At 48.4% G+C, this 21,914-nt stretch overlaps 1 protein-coding gene across 1 annotated transcript in view; it reads left to right on the forward strand.

Moving 5' to 3' along the window:
• The window catches only part of BTK (Bruton tyrosine kinase), an 88,710-nt gene that overhangs the window by 19,977 nt on the left and 46,819 nt on the right, over positions 1-21,914 (forward strand). The window contains exons 3-4 of the mRNA XM_077471048.1: positions 3,783-3,881; positions 6,579-6,644. Coding sequence (XP_077327174.1) covers positions 3,783-3,881; positions 6,579-6,644 — 165 coding nt within the window. The remainder of the gene's footprint in view (positions 1-3,782; positions 3,882-6,578; positions 6,645-21,914) is intronic.

Here is a 21,914-nt window from a genome sequence, read left to right on the forward strand (position 1 = left end):
CTTATTTGTGGTATATGAGCTTCAATATTGAAACTCCCTCCCCATTGTTCTACCTCTACACAAGCTATCCCGCCTTCATTCCATCATGGAAAGCTACTGCCAGACCCATCCACCTTACCAACTGTACCAAAAAAACGTAGAATACCAGCAACAACATAAAAAAACCAACCACAACTCTGCTCCTAGTTACATCACCAACCTTGTCTCCAACTGTCACCTTTACCATCCTTTCCTTTCCTTCCAGAACCTTCTACTCTCTAGCTCCCTTGTCACCTCCTCCCAGGCTGACCTCCAGGACTTCTCCAGAGCTTCTTCTATCGTCTTGAACTCCCTACCCCAACCTGTCTGGCTGTCTTCTACTCTGTCCACCTTTTAAGTGATCCCTGAAAACTCATCCCTTTGGGGTAGCCCATCTCGCCTACACCTAAAAACAAAACTTTCTCCGTCAGATCATCCCATCAGTTGCCCTTCCCTTTAAATTGTAAGCTCCCAGGAGTAGGGTCCTTCTAACCCTTCTGTATTGCATTGTGTCCCCTGATTTTGTAAACCCATTTATTTATTACAAGCAGTACTTATTTAGCACCATCGATTTAAAGTGATATTGAAGGCAGATTTTATTTTTTATTTTCAAAATGACAAACATATCATACTTACCTGCTATGTGCAGTGTTTTTTTGCACTGAACAGTTCTGATCCTCCTCGGGGTCCCCCCACCATCGTTTCTGGCCCCTCACTCCTCTTGAGTGCCCACACCTTGCTATCTGGGCACCCGAGCAGGCTTTCTCCCGAGCCGCTTCTCCGTGTGTCTATTCACACACTGAATGTAGCTCGGCCCCACGCATGCTCTTTCCTCGATGGCTCATTGTCTGGGATTGACAGTAGTGGGAGCCAATTGGAAGTAGAGTTGCCGTAGGTAAAATGTGTTTTAAATTGATGGTGGTTTGGACTGTACTTGGCAACCACTCCCTCTTAAACATGAATGGCGTCATATGGAAGGGCTGACAAGCTTACAGATCGGGACTTTTGCTGCTGTTGTCCTCATAAAACGACAAACACAGGGGAAGCATATGATTTATAGAAATGGGAAGAAAGAGTACTGCCATGTTTGCTGACACTGCCTCACTTATGTAACAATTGAAGAACTGTGATGTGAAGGAGCAATGGAACTGCTGGCCTAATGCCTTTTATTGATTTAGTACCAACTTATGGTCTGATTTACTTGCAAAAAGAGTGAGAGTGAGCTCTCCACTCAACTCCCTTCCACCCAGTACAGAGCTCTCCCCCCATTCCCTCTCCCAGTACAGAGCTCAACCCCTCTCCCAGGATAGAGTTCTCCCCAACCCCCTCCCCAGTACAGAGCTCTCCCTCCAATTGCCCGATTACAGAGCTCCCCCTCCAACCCCTTAGTACAGAGCTCTCCCTCCAACCCCTCAGTACAGAGCTCCCCCTCCAACCCCTCAGTACAGAGCTCTCCCTCCAACCCCTCAGTACAGAGCTCTCCCTCCAACCCCTCAGTACAGAGCTCTCCCTCAAATTCCCCCCAGTATAGAGCTCTCCCTCCAAATCCCTCCCACCCAGTATAGAGCCTTCCCCCAACCCCTCTCCCAGTACAGAGCTCTCCCCCAACCCCCTTCCCAGTACAAAACTCTCCACCCAACTCCCTCCCACCCAGTATAGCGTTCTACCCCATCCCCTCTCCAAGTAGAGAGCTCAACCCCTCTCCCAGTATAGAGCTCTCCCTCCAATTGCCCCATTACAGAGCTATCCCCAACCCCCCAGTACAGAGCTCTCCCCCCAACTCCCTCCCACCTAGTATAGAGCTCTCCCCCCAACTCCCTTCCACCCAGTATAGAACTCTCCCCCCAACTCCCTCCCACCCAGTATAGAACTCTCCCCCAACCCCTCTCCCAGTACAGACCTCTCCCCCAACCCCCTGCAAAGTAAAGAGCTCTCCACCCAACTCCCTCCCACCCAGTACAGAGCTCTTTCCCCAACTCCCTCCCACCCAGTACAGAGCTCTTCCCCCAACTCCATCCCACCCAGTACAGAGCTCTTCCCCCAACTCCCTCCCACCCAGTACAGAGCTCTTCCCCCAACTCCCTCCCACCCAGTACAGAGCTCTTCCCCCAACTCCCTCCCACCCAGTACAGAGCTCTTCCCCCAACCCCTCTCCCAATACAAAGCTCTCCCCCAACCCCCTTCCCAATACAAAGCTCTCCACCCAACTCCCTCCCACCCAGTATAGAGTTCTCCCTCATCCCCTCTCCCAGTACAGAGCTCAACCCCTCGCCCAGTATAGAGCTCTCCCTCCAATTCCCCCCAGTATAGAGCTCTCCCTCCAACTCCCTCCCACCCAGTATAAAGCCTTCCCCCAACCCCTCTCCCAGTACAGAGCTCTTCCCCAACCCCCTTCCCGGTACAAAGCTCTCCACCCAACTCTCACCCAGTATAGAGTTCTCACCCATCCCCTCTCCCAGTACGGAGCTCAACCCCTCTCCCAGTATAGAGCTCTCCCCCAACCCCCTCCTTAGTACAGAGCTCTCCCTCCAATTGTCCCATTACAGAGCTCTCCCCCCAACCCCCCAGTACAGAGCTCTCCACCCAACTCCCTCCCACCCAGTATAGAGCTCTCCCCCCAACCCTTCTCCCAGTACAGAGCTCTCCCCTAACCCCCTCCCCAGTACAAAGCTCTCTAACCAACTCCATCCCACCCAGTACAGAGCTCAACCCCTCTCCCAGTATAGCGCTCTCCCTCAACCCCCTCCCCAGTACAGAGCTCTCCCTCCAATTGCCCTATTACAGAGCTCTCCCCCCAACCCCCCAGTACAGAGCTCTCCACCTAACTCCCTCCTACCCAGTATAGAGCTCTCCCCCAACCCCTCTCCCAGTACAGACCTCTCCCCTAACCCCTTGCAAAGTACAGAGCTTTCCACCCAACTCCCTCCCGCCCAGTACAGAGCTCTCCCCCAACTCTCTCTCCAGTACAGAGCTCTCCACCAAACTCCCAACCAGTACAGAGCTCTCCCCCCGACTCACACCCACCCAGTATAGAGCTCTTACCCCCAACCCCTCTCCAGTACAGAGCTCTCCACCAAACTCCCAACCAGTACAGAGCTCTCCCCCCAACTCACTCCCACCCATTACAGAGCTCTTTCCCCAACCCCTCTCCCAGTACAAATCTCCCCCCAACCCATCTCCCAGTACAAAGCCCTTCTTCAACCCCCTCCCCGGTACACAGTTCTCCCCCAAACTCCCTTCCACCCAGTACAGAGCTCTCCCCCAACCCCCAACGTTGGGATCTCATGTAATGGACCTAAGCGCCCAGTGCTGCATGAGACCGAAGAGGTATGAAGGGGCAGACTGTGGCCAATAGTGATGAACTCCCAATGACTGGTTGTATACCATGGCTCCATTCACACCTATGGTGCTGTGATTATCTGTTAACTAAAGAAATGCTGGTAGGAGGAGAGAGCGGAGTGACATCGAGTCACGAGTGTTCAGCTTCTTCTATCACTGTCCAGTCATAGGCTTGAGGTGATAACCAAAATGGAGAAGAATCAGGTCTTCTGCCCTTACAAACAGGGCTGTGCTGTGCTGTGTGGCAGAGGCATGTAAATCGCAGGACTGGCTGGACAAAAATATAAAACAGCCCCAATATATGTATGTATGTAATTTGTGCATTTAGCTGTTCAGCTTTAATTTGCCAAGAGAACGTTACAAAAAAGTCACTTTGAATTAATAAAACACTGCAGAGTTTTTACTTTATGTTCTTTTATTGACAGCGTCGTGGAAGTAAGAAGGGGTTTGTCGACTTAGAAAAGGTGGTCTGTGTAGAATGTGTAGAACCAGAGGAAAACCCACCACCAGAAAGGCAAATACTGGTAAGTAGACTTTATGCACACTAATGCTATATGGCCATAGGCTAGTGGACACTTGATAATCTTGTTGGAGATCCTATATAGGGGAGGCGTTTGTACTGTATTTCTCTGGACCAGGGGTCTCCAAACTTTTTAAACAAAGGGCCAGTTTACTGTTATCAGGCTTTAGGGGGGCTGGATGGTAGAAAATGACTAATTATTGGTATCAGTGGGTGAAATAGTGCCCCAACATTGGTCCAAGTGGGGTGAACTGAGCCCCATCATTGGTATCAGTGGTAGGAATAGTGTCCCATCATTGGTATCAGTGGGGGGAATAGTGTCCCATCATTGATATCAGTGGAACGAATAGTGCCCCATGATTAGTATCAGTGGGAGGAATAGTGCCCCATCATTGATATCAGTGGGGGGAATAGTGTTCCATCATTGGTATCAGTGGGGGGAATAGTGTCCTATCGTTGGTATCAGTGGGGGAATAGTGTCCCATCATTGGTATCAGTGGGAGGAATAGTACCCCATCATTGGCATCAGTGGGAGGAATAGTATCCCATAATTGGAATCAGTGGGTGGAATAGTGCCCCATCATTGGTATCAGTGGGAGGAATAGTGTCCCATCATTGGTATCAGTGGGAGGAATAGTGTCCCATCATTGGTATCAGTGGGAGGAATAGTGTCCCATCATTGGTGTCAGTGGGGGGAATAGTGCCCCATCATTGGTGTCAGTGGGAGGAATAGTGCCCCATTTTTGGTGTCAGTGGGAGGAATAGTGCCCCATCATTGGGATCAGTGGGGGGAATAGTGCCCTATCATTGGTTTCAGTGGGAGGAATAGTGCCCCATCATTGGTATCAGTGGGAGTAATAGTGTCCCATCTTTGGTATCAGTAGGAGGAATAGTGTCCCATCATTGGTATCAGTGGGAGGAATAGTGTCCCATCATTGGTATCGGTGGGGGGAATAGTGCCCCACCATTGGTATCAGTGGGAGGAATAGTGCCCCATCATTGATATCAGTGGGAGGAATAGTGCCCCATCATTGTTATCAGTGGGAGGAATAGTGCCCCATCATTGGTATCAGTGCCAATCATTGGTATCAGTGGGAGGAATAGTGTCCCATCATTGGTGTCAGTGGGAGGAATAGTGTCCCATCATTGATATCAGTGGGAGGAATAGTGTCCCATCATTGATATCAGTGGGAGGAATAGTGTCCCATCATTGGTATCAGTGGGAGGAATAGTGTCCCATCATTGGTATCAGTGGGAGAAATAGTGCCCCATCATTGGTGTCAGTGGAAGGAATAGTGCCCCATCATTGTTATCAGTGGGGGGAATAGTGCCCGCATCATTGGTATCGGTGGGAGGAATAGTGCCCCATCATTGGTGTCAGTGGGGGGAATAGTGCCCCATCATTGGTGTCAGTGGGGGGGAATAGTGCCCCATCATTGGTGTCAGTGGGAGAAATAGAGTCCCTTCGTTAGTGTCAATGGGATGAATAGTGTCCAAGAAGGCTGGATAAAGGCAAGCAAGGCACCACAGTCTGGAGACCACTGCTCTTGATCAGACCAAAAGCAAGGATAATTACACATGTGCCAGTGACTGGCTGCTGAGGGTTACCACCAGTGGCGGTTGGTGCTCTGCAATGTTCTGCACTCACTCCATCCACGGTTGCAGCTTCTCCTCCCGGCTAATCTGGTCTTTAAGGTCCGCCTCCTGTCCTGATTGGCCAGCAGGAGGAACTGGAAGACAATAGTGAATATTGATTTGCTGATGTCACGAGTGGGTGGATTCTGTGCCCCAAGCACAACCTTTTTGAAGCCAATTAGAGCCTCGGGCTTTAAACATGTGCTTCCAAAAAAAAAAAAACTCATAGAAACCTACGAGTCTGGCCCTCCGCATGAAAATAAGGGGGGGCAGTGCCCCTGTGTCCCTTATGGACCAACCGCCGATGGTTACCACATGTGCTAGTGACATGCCGTAGTAAGTAGACATAAGCAAAGGAATAGGTACTGGGAAGTTAAAGCATTGGGTAGCGAGTAGTAGTAGTAGTAGCTCTGAGTGAACCTACATGAGCTGGGTAGTGGGTGCTGAGAGGTTAACATACATGTCTTGGGACAGAGTCCTGAAGAGATAATGTACATGGGTTGAGAAATGAGCATTTAGGAGTTAATACATACGTCATCTTTGATATTGTGATTACATCCAGGCTGAAGAACTTCACTGACAAAATACGCCTTCAGCCTGGAGATAGCTCTGCAGTCTGAAGATAGCCATGTTCCCCTGTTTATTACTGTAAGTGTCAGAGACAATTACAGCCTTAATAAAAAAATACATTATTTGTTTTTTACGTTTTTGTGTATTTGTCAACTCATGACAAAAACAGCCAGATTTCTATTTGAAGAGTGCACCAAACAAAACCCTTATTTGTGTTAAAAAATTTTTTTTTTTATATATACACACACACACATATATATATATATATATATATATATATATATATATATATATATATATATATATATATATATATTATTTTGGTATGCAAATTAGTCGTCATTGTCCGGTTAACCAAAGTATATTGATGTTGCTATATTTGGCCTGCACATCCAGCCTTTAGTGACCTTTGATCACAGAAGAATAAAAGTTCCGTTTTGCATGTCTGAATACTTTGAACTCTTTTATTACCATCCCTTTTTTTTTCCCTTTTAAGCACAGAGATGAATTTGCAGATACCGAACAGATCTCTATCATAGAGCGATTTCCATACCCATTCCAGGTGAGACTATACAACAAGTAACCAAATAAGCCAATGACTTCTATGGAACAGTTGATTCTCCTGTAACAAAGGGTGCACCAACATTTTTGCATGGTACTCAATTAAGCCTTATGTCTTGTTAATTAAAGCTGAACTCCGGGCCCTGCCATTCTTGCATCCTCCCCTCTGAAGCATCTAAGGTGGCCACTTCTTCTGCCCGCCCCTTGGACTGGCTCTGGTTCAAGTACACTGTAGGTAGGATTAAGTATGCACGTGGGGCAGACTCTGCGGTAACTCCTTTTCACTCAGATGAAACAAGCTCTATGGAAGTTGTGTGCTCCGTTTAGGACTCGGCAGCTGTCACACGTAACAGAGGGTTGGGGATGCTGGTGACATCATTGACCTAATATGGCTACATGGCAAAATTTGGTCAATGTCGTTGGCCAAACATGGCCATGTGGCCTTAACATTGGTTCATGGCTACTGACAATGTTCTAATTATACATACATTAAAAAAATAATAATAAAGGACCGCACTGGGGGAAATTTACTAAAACGAGGGAGTGCAAAATCTGGTGCAGCTCTGCACAGAAACCAATCGGCTTCCACGTTTTATTGTCAACGCTTAACTGAACAAGCTTCAGTCCATAGCTGATTGGCTACCATGAACAGCTACACTAGAACAGTGCTCCAGTTTTGGTAAATCTCCCCCATTGTTTCTGCAGTCTGAAAATAGCCTTGTTCCTCTGTTTAATACTGTTATGGCGCGTACACACGAGCGGATTTTCCATCAGGAAATCTTGGATGCTTTTTCTGACTGGAATTCCGCTCAAGCTTGGCTTGCACACACACACGGTCGCACAAAAGTTTGCTGAACTTTCGACTGGCAAGGACGCGGTGACGTACAACACTACGACGAGCCGAGAAAATGAAGTTTAATGCTTCCAAGCATGCGTTGAATTGTTTCCGAGCACGCGTAGGAAATTTTGCGCGTAGGAATTCCTACAAGGGAGCAGAATTTCCGATCGGAACCTTTTCCGACCGAAAAATTGAGAACATGCTCTCAATCTTTTGCTGGCGGAAATTCGGCCAGACAAAGTCCGATGGAGCATACCCACATGGAAGCATTTTCCGACCAAAAGCTCTCATCGGTCTTTTGCTAGTGGAATGGCAATAGTTTTTTTTGTGCTCATTAACACACCTTTGTCTCCTAGTAAACTATTGGGGGATGTGTTTCTACTTATGTGTATTGTAAGTTGGAGGTGAGGAGACGGCAAGTCTACCCTGAAAGGTCATATCTCTGAGTCACCCAGTCTGGGCAAATGATTAGGTAACTAGTTCATGTTAATTAGGTTTCTGGATACAGTTTGTGTTGTCAGCCTGCTGTATATATTTGTGTGTCATAAATCAGTCAGTTCATTTTCAGCAACCAAACGAGTATTGCCTTGTTTGTTGTTGGGAGCAGTTGGAATATCTGCTATCTATATTCAGACTGGGAGGAAGCGGTATTTGACAAAAGCACTCAAGCGGAGTGTGGGACGTTTCTTTACATGGATAATCTAGCCCTGCCATATATTAGGATTTGGGGGGAGCTCTGTGTTTTAGGGAGTGCTAGAAGGTGGGGGGATACCTGTGTATTGGGGGTGCTAGGAGGTGGGGGAAGATCTGTACATTGCGGGGGGGGGGGTTACAGGGTATCGAGCTCTGCATTGAGAAGGAGAGGGAACATCTGTTCTTGGGGGAGGCTAGACGGGGAGCTCTGTAGTGGGGGGAGAGTGGTAGGAGGGTGAGTTTTGTGTAATGGGGAGTGCTAGGAGGTGGGGGCAGATCTGTGTATTGGGAGGTGCTAGGAGGTGGGGGAGATCTGTTTATTTGGGAGTGCCCTGTGACATGGTCAGGTCCTCACACCTACTGGACCCAAGGCTACCTACTTGGTTATCTTGTGGGTAATCTAGCCCTGCCATGTATTAGGAGGGGGGGGGTGGGAGCTCTGTGTTTTAGGGAGTGCTAGGAGGTGGGAGGAGAGCTGTGTATTGGGGGTACTAGGAGGTGGGAAGAGATCTGTGTACTGGGGGTGCTAGGAGGTGGAGGAAGGTCTGTACATTGGGGGTGCTACAGGCGGGAGGAGCTCTGTATTGGGAAGGAGGGGGGGCATTGGTTCTTGGAGGAGGCTAGATGTGGGAGGGCCTCTGTAGTGGGGGGAAGGTGGTAGGCGGGGGAGTTTTGTGTAATGGGGAGTGCTAGGAGGGGGGAGCTCTGTGTATTGGGAGGTGCTAGAAGGTGGGGGAGGTCTGTGTATTGGGGGTGCTGGGGTGGGAGGAGATCTGTGTATTGGGGGTGCTAGGAGGTGGGGGAAGGTCTGTACATTGGAGGGTGCTACAGGGTGGAGGAGTTCTGTATTGGGAAGGAGGGTGGGCATTTGTTCTTGGAGGAGGCTAGATGTGTGGGGGAGCTCTGTAGGTGGGGGGGGGGGGGGTTTGATAGGAGGGGGAGTTTTGTGTAATAGGGAGTGCTAGGAGGAGCTCTGTGTATTGGGAGGTGCTAGAGGGGGAGGGAGCTCTGTCGTGGGGTGTTGTTGGGGGAGTGGGGGTGGTGGTGGTAGGAGGGGTGAGCTTTGTATACTGGGGGGTTCTTGGAAGTGGGGGGAGCTCTGTGTATTGGGAGGTGCTAAGAGGTGGGGGAGATCTGTGTATTGGGGGGTGCTGGGAGGAGATCTCTGTATTGGGGGGTCCTGGGAGGGGGGGCATCTCTGTGTATTGGTGGTGCTAGGAGGTGGGGAAGGTCTGTACATTGGCCTGGTGATACAGGATGGAGGAGCTCTGTATTGGGAAGAAGGGTGGACATTTGTTTTTGGGGGAGGCTAGACATAGGGGGAGCTCTGTAGTGAAGGTGGGGGGGAGGGTGGAAGGAGGGGGGAGTTAGGTGTAATGGGGAGTGCTCAGAGGTGGGGAGAGGGGCTGATTCTGTGTATTCGGGGGTGCTTGGGCATAGGCAGATCTGTGTATTTGGGGGGCGCTCTGTGTATTTGGGGATGCTGTGACGTGGGAGGGGGAGGTATGTATTGGCCAGGAGGTGGGGGGAGCTCTGTACATTGGGGGGTACTATGGGATGGGGGAGCTCTGAACTGGGGAGAATGGGGGAAATCTGTTCTGGGGGGGGAGGCTAGAGGTGAGTGGAGCTGTGTAAGTGGAGGGGGGCAGGAACTGGAGTGAGTTTTGTGTACTGGGGGGAAGAAGAAGGCGAAAGCCCACTCAACTGGGCCCCGGGTGACCCTTTTCCAGCTCTGAGCCCTGGTATGGGTATCTTGAGTTCCATCGTATTCTGAGGCTACCTCCACGGAAGATAAAGGTTGTTGTTACATAAAAAATTTTTCTCTCTCTTTTACATATAGAACAGTATGCTACTTTACAGCAATTTATTTGAAAGTTATCTTAGCAATAACAATGATCCCCAGACTATAATTATCATGAACATCGTCTGGGGGGGGGGGGAACAAAAACTGTGCTCAACAGACCATAAAAAACATCTGCCATGTGGTCTCCTAATCTCTGCGTTATTTTTCACTTCTATTTCTCAAGAAGATATGTTTGAAAAACTCCATTGTCATGCTGAATGTACAGTATGCGCCCACAAGTAACAGATTTCACATTTGATTACTCTTTATTGCTCTTTTTGTACTTTTTGTAACCTTGCGTGCAAGTATCCCTTGTTGCAAAGAGGAAATGAGAAAACCTCCCCTTCAGTTTAAATTGCTTTATTGATGCATAATTAAGTATAAAAATATATTTTTAAGATGATAATATAGATGATATTCCAATTAAATTAGTATAAGAATACCCCCCTAAAATGAAAAGGTTTCACCTCTTTTAGAAAACATACTCTTTATAGACAAAGGTAGGTAGTCTCTACGTAGTGGAGTTCATGTGTTTCTGGTGAAGGGTACTTTTAGTGCTACAGAACACAAAGACATTGTAGACAATTGTGTTCTTCCAACCTTGTGGTAACAGTTTGGTGAAGACCCTTTTCTGTTCCACCACGACTGGGCCTCTGTGTACAAAGCCAACTCTGTAAAGACATGGTTCGACAATGCCTGCCCCTAGCATTGATGGTCAGGCACTATAGCCAGTGCCAGATTAAGAACATCATGGGCCTGGTGCTGAGGATTTTGGTGGGGCCTTTTATAAACAATAAATAAATAAAAATGCTAACTATTTTTTGTTATAACAAATTCAATTAAAGAGAGAGAGGGAGGATGAGAGAGTGAGAGAAAGACAGAGAGAGAGAAAGGGGATGAAAGAGGTGTGAGGGGTAAGGGAGGGAGGATGAGAGAGAAAGGAGGGATGAGAGAAAGAGGATGCACATGAGCATGTGTGGGAGTGTCACGTACCTGGTGATGGAGCCTGATATGCAGAGGACGGCCTCTCTTACAGCTCTGACTCGGAGTCCCTGATAGAGCCGACAGGAAGCACCGAGATGCAGAGTCGCACGAGTGCCTGGTAGGATCGCTGAACCTGGAGCTGGATCGGAGCACTCGGCCGGGCTGTAGAGGTGTCTGTAGAAATCCCAGAGAAGTGGTAGGCAGGTAGCTGGAACAAGCAGACAACTGATCCCTCCAGGCAGGAGTGCAGATGCAGCAGAAGGGATGGTGGCACCCTCAAGGCTGAAGAGAAGGCAAGTACAGGCAGGCCGGGTCATACACAACGGGCACGTCAGGAACAGGGGCTGAAGCGGAAGCAGAATCATATTACAAGCCGGGTCGTCAACAGGCTGGCAGCGGAGTGGCAGAAGGAGCAGGCAGGTGCGGAGTGGGGGACGAGCCGGGGTCAGATGCAGGCAGGAAACAGGAACGTCAGGAAGCAAGCCGGGTCACAACAGGAACAGAAGTCAGGTAGCTAATTGCAGGTTACACAGGGAACGCTGTAGGGCAGACAGCACTGAGCCTGGAAACTGGCTGAGTTTAAATAGCCTGTTTGGGCGGACCAAGCTGTCACATGGTGCATGCACACCAATGGCATCCTGACAGGGGCAGGGGTAATAGGTCATCTTCTTCTGCAGCCATCTTGGGTGCTGGAATGCCCTTCCTGACATGAAGAGGTAACAGGTCGTCTTCTTTGGCAGCCATCTTGGGTGCTGGCATGCCCTTCCTGACACTGCCCCTCCCCAAAGGGCAGCCTCCGGATGCCCAACTTGGCCCACTTGTCAGGATGGGAGTTCTTAAAAGCCTGAACCAAATCTTGGGCATGGATATTACCTTCGGGTTCCCAGGAGTTGTCCTCTGGCCCATATCCTTTCCATTTTATCAGGAACTGGATCTGATTTCTTCTCTTCCTGCAGTCTAAGATTGTTTCTACCTCAAACTCTTCCTCCCCGTCAATAATTACAGGTTCAGGCGGGCCAGAACTTCGTCCTGGAAAGGGGTCAGGAATGGCAGGTTTCAACAAGGTTATGTGGAACACAGGGTGGATTTTAAATGACTCAGGCAACTCTAATTCATACGCAACCTCATTGATCCGTCTCTTCACCGGAAAGGGTCCTATAAATTTAGGGCCCAGTTTCTTCGAGGGACAGGCCAGTTTCAAATTAGTAGTTGCTAGCCACACTTGGTCACCAGGGTTCAAGATCAATTCTCCTCTTCTTTTCCTGTCAAAAACTTCTTTATTGTATGCCTGTGTCTTGGCCATTGTTTCCTGTAGTAGTCTGTTATTGGCGTTGAAGAAATTTATAGTTTCGGAAACAGCTGGTACAGGGGAATCTGGAATTGTATTAGACAAAAAAGAAGGGTGGAAACCGTAGTTTGCAAAAAATGGAGATTGCTTTGTAGCAGAGTGTACTGAATTGTTGTAAGAAAACTCGGCCAGGGGAAGCAGGGAAGCCCAATCGTCTTGAGAAAATGAGGAGAAACATCGTAGGTACTGTTCGAGGGTCTGATTAGTCCTCTCTGTTTGCCCATTTGTTTGTGGGTGATATGCAGAAGAAAATGAAAGTTCAATCCCGAGCGAATCACATAAGGCTCTCCAGAATCTGGATGTAAACTGCACCCCACGGTCGGACACAATATTGGCCGGAATCCCGTGAAGCCTTACGATCTCCTTGACAAAAATTTGAGCTGTTTCTCGTGCAGATGGTGTGCCCTTCATGGGCAGGAAGTGTGCCATCTTAGACAGCCTATCGACAACTACAAAAATGGTGTTGTGGCCCTCAGATGGGGGGAGTTCTACAATAAAATCTATTGAGATCATCTTCCAAGGTCTACTGGGAACTGGTAAGGGTTTTAGAAGACCCCAGGCTCTGGATCTGCTGGTTTTATTACGGATGCAAGTGGTACAAGATTCTACATATTTCCTACAATCCTTCTCCACCCCCGGCCACCAAAATGTCCGTTGTACTAATTCAGTTGTCTTGCCAATGCCAAAGTGACCTGCCAGCACATGATCATGGCATCGCCCCAGGATGGCCATTCGGAGGTCTTCTGGCACAAAGACCTTGTCTTCGTGCCAAAGTAGCCCATCCTTTGCCAGTAGAGAGACCCCAGCTGGTGAAGGGTTCCTTACTAGAGTTTGTTTAATTTGTTTTATTAACTCTCCTTGAAGCAACATGAAGTTCCCAGGGGATAGAATGGTATCAGGAGATGAGATTTCTTCAGGTTTGCTGAACATGCGTGATAGCGCATCGGGTTTTGTATTCTTCGATCCGGGCCTGAATGTTAAGTGGAAAGTGAATCTAGAAAAGAATAGTGCCCACCTGGCTTGTCGGGGTTTCAATCTTTTTGCTGTTCTTAAATACTCGAGGTTCTTATGATCTGTATAGATCAAGATTGGGTGTGCAGCCCCTTCTAGCAGGTACCTCCATTCCTCCAGAGCGGCTTTGATGGCCAAAAGTTCACGGTCCCCGACGTCATAGTTCCTTTCAGCATTAGACAGCTTGCGGGAAAAAAAAGCAACTGGATGCAGTAGAGCCTTAGCTCCCTGCCTCTGAGATAATATTGCTCCGACCGCTGTTTCTGAGGCATCCACTTCCAAGACATAGGGTAGGGCTGGATCAGGGTGTTTCAGGACAGATGCAGATGTGAAAAGTCTTTTTAGGGTGTCAAAAGCTTTCTGAGCTTCCGGAGACCAAGAGAATCTTGTACCTTGCTTGGTTAAACTTGTAATGGGGGATATGATTGCAGAAAAATTTCTGATAAATTTTCGATAAAAATTTGCAAACCCCACGAAACGTTGGACACCCTTCCTATCACTGGGAGCAGGCCAATCCAGGATGGCTGTAACCTTCTGGGGATCCATCTGGATGCCTTCAGTGGAAATGATTAAACCCAGGAACTGGATGCTTTGGCATTCAAATACGCATTTCTCTGGTTTTGCATAAAGTCCGTGTTGTCTAAGGCGACTCAATACATTTTTGACGTGACTACGGTGGTGATCTAGAGAGGGAGAGAAGATTAGTATATCATCAAGATAAACGACAACAAAAAGATCCAGGAAATCTCGAAAGACATCGTTGATGAAGTGCTGAAAAGTAGCGGGAGCATTGCAAAGTCCAAAGGGCATTACGAGGTATTCGAAATGCCCAAACCGAGTGCGGAACGCCGTCTTCCATTCATCCCCCTCTCGTATGCGAACCAGGTTATAAGCACCCCGAAGATCCAATTTTGTGAAAATAGTGGCCGTACCGAGTCGCTGGAATAGTTCAGGCACAAGTGGAAGAGGGTAACGGTTTTTCACAGTGATCTTATTAAGTTCACGGTAGTCCACACAGGGGCGTAATGAGTGGTCCTTTTTTTCTACAAAGAAGATCCCCGCACCAGCAGGAGATGTGGAAGGGCGAATGAACCCCTTTTTAAGGTTCTCATCAATGTAGTCTTTCAAAGCAGCAAGTTCAGATTCAGATAGAGGAAAGATCCTGCCAAAAGGAACTTCAACCCCAGGGAGGAGCTCAATTGGACAGTCATAGGCCCTGTGGGGAGGAAGCGTTTCTGCCCCCTTTTGGCTGAAAACGTCCAAAAAGTCATGGTATGCCACTGGAACAACTTGGCGAGCTTCGGACTCCACATCGATGCACAGCAGGGGAGATTGGTTCTGATGATTCTCTTGCCAGCAATGCTGAAGGCAATAGGGGGAAAGAAACTTGATTTCTTCCGTAACCCAATTAATGTGAGGGTTATGAGCTTTTAACCAAGGCATACCCAAAATGATTGGGAACAGAGGGGAGGCAATGGCATCTAGGCGTAAAAGCTCTTGATGGTTCTTGGCAATGGTGGTGGATAACGGGATGGTTTCATGAGTAACCAATCCAGATTTAATGGTGGATCCGTCTGCCAGATGTACAGAAAATCTCTGAGCCTTGGGTAGTAGAGGAATGTGATGTTTGGCAGCAAAAGCTAAATCTATGAAACAGCTGCAAGCTCCAGAGTCAATTATAGCGGGAGTCTGGATAACTCCTCCTGGGAGCTGCAACAAAATGGAAAGAGCAAGATGAGCAGAGTTATTGGGTAGAGATGGAGGAGAAGCGGATGTAACTGAGAGGCACTTACGGATTTTGACTGGGCAAGACCTCACATAATGTCCTGATCCTCCACAGTACAGGCAAAGATTTAGCTGGCGTCTGCGCTGGTGTTCTTCCGTAGTCAAAGAAGGGCGGAGGAGACCAAGTTGCATGGGTTCAGATGCATCTGAAGCGGATGCGGCAGGAGCAGGTGAAGCGGGACTGAAAGAACCAGGCACTCTTGGAAGCATCCGTACTGGGCGTGACTGGTCAGTAGCTCGTTCCGACCTACGTTCCCTTAGGCGACGGTCAATCTGGATTGACAAATTTATAAGTGTCTCCAAGGTGGAAGGAACACCTGTTCGTGCTAGCTCGTCCTTGAGCTGATCAGAAAGGCCCATGCGAAACCGGTAACGCAGGGCAGCATCGTTCCAGCTGGTATCGGAACTCCATCGCCTAAATTCAGAAACATAGTCCTCCACGGCCCTGCGACCCTGCCGAAGCGTGTGAAGAGCAGCTTCCGCAGTAGCGGCTTGCTGGGGGTCTTCATATAACTGAGCCATGGCTCCAAAGAAAGAGGCCAAGTCCATCAGAGATGTAGCCTTTTGTTCAAGGAGTCGGTGGGCCCAGGCCTGCGGTTCCCCCTGAAGCAAGGAAATGACAAACCCGACCTTGGTGGCTTCCAGGGAGAAGGTGCGTGGTTGTAGCGAAAAATAGAGTTCGCATGCGTTGCGAAAAGCTCTGAACTTGTTGCGTTCTCCTTGGAACTTTTCAGGAGTTGGAACTCTGGGTTCAGGTGGTAGCATAACAACTGCGGGGGTTGCTGGCATCTCAGAAGTGGAAGGTGCTTGAGCAGGAGCAGAGGCAGACAAGGTCTGTATTTGGCCTTCCAGCTGGGTATAACCATGTTGTAAGTCTTTTACGGCTTGGGTTAATCCAGCGAGGTGTTGGCAGAGTTCCTCCATAGGAGAGGGTCCTCGCACAGGCTCGGACATGGCTGTCTGCTACTGTCACGTACCTGGTGATGGAGCCTGATATGCAGAGGACGGCCTCTCTTACAGCTCTGACTCGGAGTCCCTGATAGAGCCGACAGGAAGCACCGAGATGCAGAGTCGCACGAGTGCCTGGTAGGATCGCTGAACCTGGAGCTGGATCGGAGCACTCGGCCGGGCTGTAGAGGTGTCTGTAGAAATCCCAGAGAAGTGGTAGGCAGGTAGCTGGAACAAGCAGACAACTGATCCCTCCAGGCAGGAGTGCAGATGCAGCAGAAGGGATGGTGGCACCCTCAAGGCTGAAGAGAAGGCAAGTACAGGCAGGCCGGGTCATACACAACGGGCACGTCAGGAACAGGGGCTGAAGCGGAAGCAGAATCATATTACAAGCCGGGTCGTCAACAGGCTGGCAGCGGAGTGGCAGAAGGAGCAGGCAGGTGCGGAGTGGGGGACGAGCCGGGGTCAGATGCAGGCAGGAAACAGGAACGTCAGGAAGCAAGCCGGGTCACAACAGGAACAGAAGTCAGGTAGCTAATTGCAGGTTACACAGGGAACGCTGTAGGGCAGACAGCACTGAGCCTGGAAACTGGCTGAGTTTAAATAGCCTGTTTGGGCGGACCAAGCTGTCACATGGTGCATGCACACCAATGGCATCCTGACAGGGGCAGGGGTAATAGGTCATCTTCTTCTGCAGCCATCTTGGGTGCTGGAATGCCCTTCCTGACATGAAGAGGTAACAGGTCGTCTTCTTTGGCAGCCATCTTGGGTGCTGGCATGCCCTTCCTGACAGGGAGTGACATCAACACAGCCTGGCCAAGGCAAGTGACCGAAGGCACAGAACCCAGAAGGAAGACCGGGTGAAGATGGAAGTGCCGCCGGATTGATCACAGCACAGCACTGGAGGGCTCAATCTGACAATTTAAGTGTGCCCTAATGTGCTAATATGCTGGGCATACTTGTACATCATGACATAACCTACCCCAGGGCCTCTAAAAAGTAGTAATTTTAGAAAAGTTTACTACTGCTTTAATATCATAGGAGCCTCTCATGGGGCCCCTACTTACCCTGTGGCCCTTGGGCAGTGCCTAAGGGCATAGTTGTCAACATTTGAAAAATAATTTCAGGGACACTTTTTTCTACAGGTGCTATATTTAGAGTAGCTGACATCCCCGTGTTCCTCTATATATCACAATAGTAATTACAAAATTAAATAAGTACTAATAATGGGGCAGAACAAATATGAGGACTGTGATATTTCCTTTAGTTGAACTGACAAAAGTGTGCCCATTCTAGAGCTGGTAACATTGAGGATATTCAGCATAATTTTAAAGAACAGTTTTTGTGGGTAAGAGGCATAGGGGAGGAGTATGGATGGTATAAAAGTGGGAAGTATGTGCAGGTGAGGGAGAGGAATGTGGAGGGTCTAACAGTGGGCACTATGTACAGGAGAGGAGTGTGGAGGGTATGGCAGAAGGCACTATGTACAGGAGAGGAGTGTGAGGGGTATGACAGTGGGCAGTATGCACAGCAGAGGAGTGTAGAGGGTATGACATTGGGCACTATGTATAGGAGAGTAGTGTGGAGGGTATGACAGTGAGTAGTATGTACAGGAGAGGAGTGTTGGAGGTATGACAGTGGGCACTATGTATAGGAGAGGAGTTTGGAGGGTATGACAGTGAGTAGTATGTACAGGAGAGGAGTGTGGAGGGTATGACAGTGGGCACTATGTATAGGAGAGAAGTGTTGGAGGTATGACAGTGGGCACTATGTATAGGAGAGGAGTGTGGAGGGTATGACAGTGAGTAGTATGTACAGGAGAGGAGTGTGGAGGGTATGACAGCGGGCGTTATGTATAGGAGAGAAGTGTTGGAGGTATGACAGTGGGCACTATGTATAGGAGAGGAGTGTGAAGGGTATGACAGTGGGCACTATATATAGGAGAGAAGTGTGGAGAGTATGACGGTGGGCACTTGTATAGGAGAGGATGATGAAATAATCTGGGAAGGAAAAATTTAAAGGTTTGTGGAAGGATGTTTAGTGACTGCGTAGTGGTTAAGCGGTCCATACATGGATTGAAATTACACCAATTAAGCAGAGATCAGCCATAGTCGATCTATGTATGGACTAGCTGGTTTTACACAAGTCAACCTATTAACCGACTTGAGTACAACCAGCCTGTCAGGTTTTCCCCAAAACAATCAGTGCTGCCAGCTATAGTTAGCAACACTAATCATTGTATTCACTGGCAGAACACAATAACACTGCGGAAGTGATTGCCCCATTCACAGGTCAGCAGGTGAGAGGGTGTGTGGGGACAGGCTGGGGAGAGATACTAGTCAGTCCCTGGGTAGGCACTGGTTAGTATCAGAGCCAGATACACACAGGTTACATACGCCACGATCGTTAGAGCGAGAGCAATAATTCTAGCACTAGACCTCCTCTGTAACTCTAAACATGTAACCTGTAAAAAAATGTAAAGCATCGCTTAGTACACAAAAAAAAATCGTGCTAACTTTAGTGTTTTTTTTATGAATGAAACAGTTTCTTTCCAAAAAAAAGTTTGAAAAATTGCTGCGCAAATATCGTGTAACATAAAAAGTTGCAAAGACCACCATTTTATTCCATAGTGTCTGCTAAAACAATATATAATGCTTGAGGGTTCTGAGTAATTTTCTAGCATAAAAAAATGATGATTTTTACATGTAGGAGAGAAGTCTTAGAATGGGCCTGGGTGGCAAGGGGTTAACTATCATAAGTAATATACAAATAATTATTATAAGCTCTGTGAGTTCATCCTCTCAGTCTGCTGCAGAGTGTTCCAGCTTGTATTTATACTGCCGCTCTGTATGTAGCTTCTGACAGGCAGCGCAAGGAGCCCCGTATCTCCGGAACCATAGATGATAGCAGCCCCATATTTTAACCAGTGTTGGAGTGGGTATTTAGCTACCTACCCTCCAAATATGGGGTCTCTGTGACTCCTGATCGCCGAGCTACAATCCTCAAAGTCAATCTTTTTTTATTTATTTATTTATTTATTTTTTTGGGGCATATGGGCCTATCTTGAGAAAGGGGCCTGGAGCTGCAGCTCCAATAGCCCCTATGTTAATCCGGCCCTGACTATAGCTGCCTCTGTGTTGTTCACCTATAGCAGCCCCCTTTCCCATAAGGCAAGCAGGCCCACTGCCACTCAGTTGTCCCCAGGTTTTTTACGCATCTTCCATAGTGCCTGGCTACCGCGCCAGGGTAGGCGCAAGCTAAGCACAGTAAACAGGTACTTGCGCTTGGCTGACAGGCAGAGTGGACCAATACAAATCTGAGTAAAGAGCAAGCAACATTCAGAGAATAGTCAGGATCAAATCTGTGGTCAAAAGATAGGCTGAGGTCTATGACAGGGGAATCCTAACTAGCTAGCAGGGCGATGATCAGGTAAAGGTCAAGGAACGGTTACAAGGCAGGGAAACCAGGAGCTTGAAGCACGTGTTGCAAACAAGCATGACACTAAGTGCTTGGCATGCTTAAAACAGGTTTGGTCTCGACCCAGAGGCTCCATCATTCACCCTTCAGGTGGACAGTCAAACTGAGAGAGTGCCGCTCAGCCAAAACCAAGATGCTGAAATGAGACTAGCAGTTGCCAAGGGACAGGAGCGCTGCACGCTCCTGACAGACCAGTTGAGCATGAAGGAGCTTGAATGTCCTCTACAGAGCTCTGACTTCAACCCTACTGAAACATCTTTGGAACGAATTGGAATGCTGATGGGTAGCATTCTCATCCAACATCATTACTTGACCTCACACGGGGCATCAATTCTTGCAGACACCCTCCAAACTGTTGAAGAAAACCATTGCAGAAGAGTGTAGGATGTCATAGCCACAAAGAGGGCTAACTTCATATTAATGACCAGGGGGGGCTCCATATCAATGCACGAAGACATGGTTTGACCCATTTGTTGTGGCAGAACTCTATTTTCCCAAACAAAGCCCTGACATCAATCCTACTGAACCAGGTCTTTGGTTTATGGTTTAATGAGCACAAATTGCCACAGACACATTCCAAGATCTTGTGAAAAACCTTCCTACAACACTTAAAGTGGGATTCCACCAAAAAAAAAATATTAAAAGCCAGCAGCTATAAATACTACAGCTGCTGACTTTTAATAAATGGGCACTCACCTGTCCCGGGTTCCAGCGATGCCGGCAGCCGAGGCCGATCGATCGCTCGGCTCTCGGCTGCTGCCGCCACCATTCTAGGTGAGGGAATCAGGAAGTGAAGCGAATCGGCTTCACTTCCCGGTTCCCTGCTGCGCATGCGCGAGTCGCGCCGCGCAATAGGAAATCCCCGCGCTGTCACTGGGACCCGTGTGTGTCCCAGCAGACAGCGCGGCAGGGCAGGAAATGGCGTAGACTCCCGTGGGAGTCTATGCCCGGAAGTGGGTGTAAATACCTGTCTTTGACAGGTATCTCCACCCTCCTCCCCCCTGAAAGGTGTCAATTGTGACACCGGAGGGCGGGAGGGATCCGATCAGCGGAGGTTCCACTTTAGGGTGGAATCCCGCTTTAAGGCTGTTAAAGCCACAAAGGAGGCAACTCTAGATTATTGGTCATGGAGCAGGAGGGCTCCATATCAAGGCATAAAGACATGGTTTGACCAGTTCAGTATGGAGGAGATCCAGCGTCTCCCACAAACCCTGACGTAAACCCTACTGAAGACCTTTGGGATGAATTGACTCTCTGATTGTGATCTTCTCATCCAACATCACAAATGGGCACAAATTCCTACAGACACACTCCAAAGTGTTGTGAAAAATCTTCCCACAAGAATGGAGGATGTTATAGGCGGGGGGGGGGCATCTCCATATTAATGGCTCTAGATGATGCCAGACACCCTCCAGACAGGAAATGAGGTGGGGCTCTGTCTGACTTGCTGCAGCTTTTAATGCAGGGGATGAGAAGCTCACAGTGTGCAGTGAAATCAGAGTAAACAGTCTCAGTCCAGCAGAAGAGCCGGTACAACTGTGCAAGACCGAGGGGAATGCAGGAAGTCCGCTTCAAATTGAAATTCAATCTGTCCTCCCAAACTTCATATAATCCAGGAGACAGGTGCAGCAACTGCACCCCCCCCCCCCCCCCCCCAATGTCTTTGTTTAATTGAATAGCCACAGTGAACAAATGCAGATTAAGTCAGTGGTTATGACTAAGGCCTTATAAGCTGAAACGCGTCAACTGACTTAAAATGTCTTCATTTTTATTGAATAGCCACAGTGAACAAACGCAGATTAAGAGCAATAGCCAGAGTGCGGGTCATTTTTTTCTACGTTCCTTGATGATGTCTAAACATAATTGGTGCCAACCTTGTGGAGAGAAAAGCAGATGAAAGCATTGTGAGTAGAGTAGTATGACCTGTGTGAGAGATAATACCTGGCAAATGTTATGGTTACACATTACTTGCTGCATGCAGCATAAAAAATAATAAAACAAACTTATCTGAGGTTGGATGTTGTGCTGTGTAGCTGGGAAGGGGTTAATGACGAGGAAGTGAAGAGGAAGTTATTTATAAAAATCTGAGCCAGCTCTTTTTATGTCTCTGGGAACACAAATAAAACTGAAAGCCGAGGTCAGCTCTTTTTAGGAAGGCTCCACCGATGTGTGCTGGCTAGGCTGCCGTAAAAAAAAAAAAGAAGAAGACCTATGGTTTAATCAGCTCTCACCCCTTATGCACCCCCTATGGGCAGGCTGGACTTACCATTGGGCTTGACTGGGTTCAAGCCCATGGGCCCCACCCAATAGGGGGCCCCACCAAGATACATAGCCAAGTGTACTC

This window comes from Lithobates pipiens, unplaced genomic scaffold (genome assembly GCF_037356315.1).
Source record: "Lithobates pipiens isolate NorthernLeopardFrog02 unplaced genomic scaffold, aLitPip1_a1.2 Scaffold_1, whole genome shotgun sequence".
NCBI classification, from domain to species: Eukaryota; Metazoa; Chordata; class Amphibia; order Anura; family Ranidae; genus Lithobates; species Lithobates pipiens.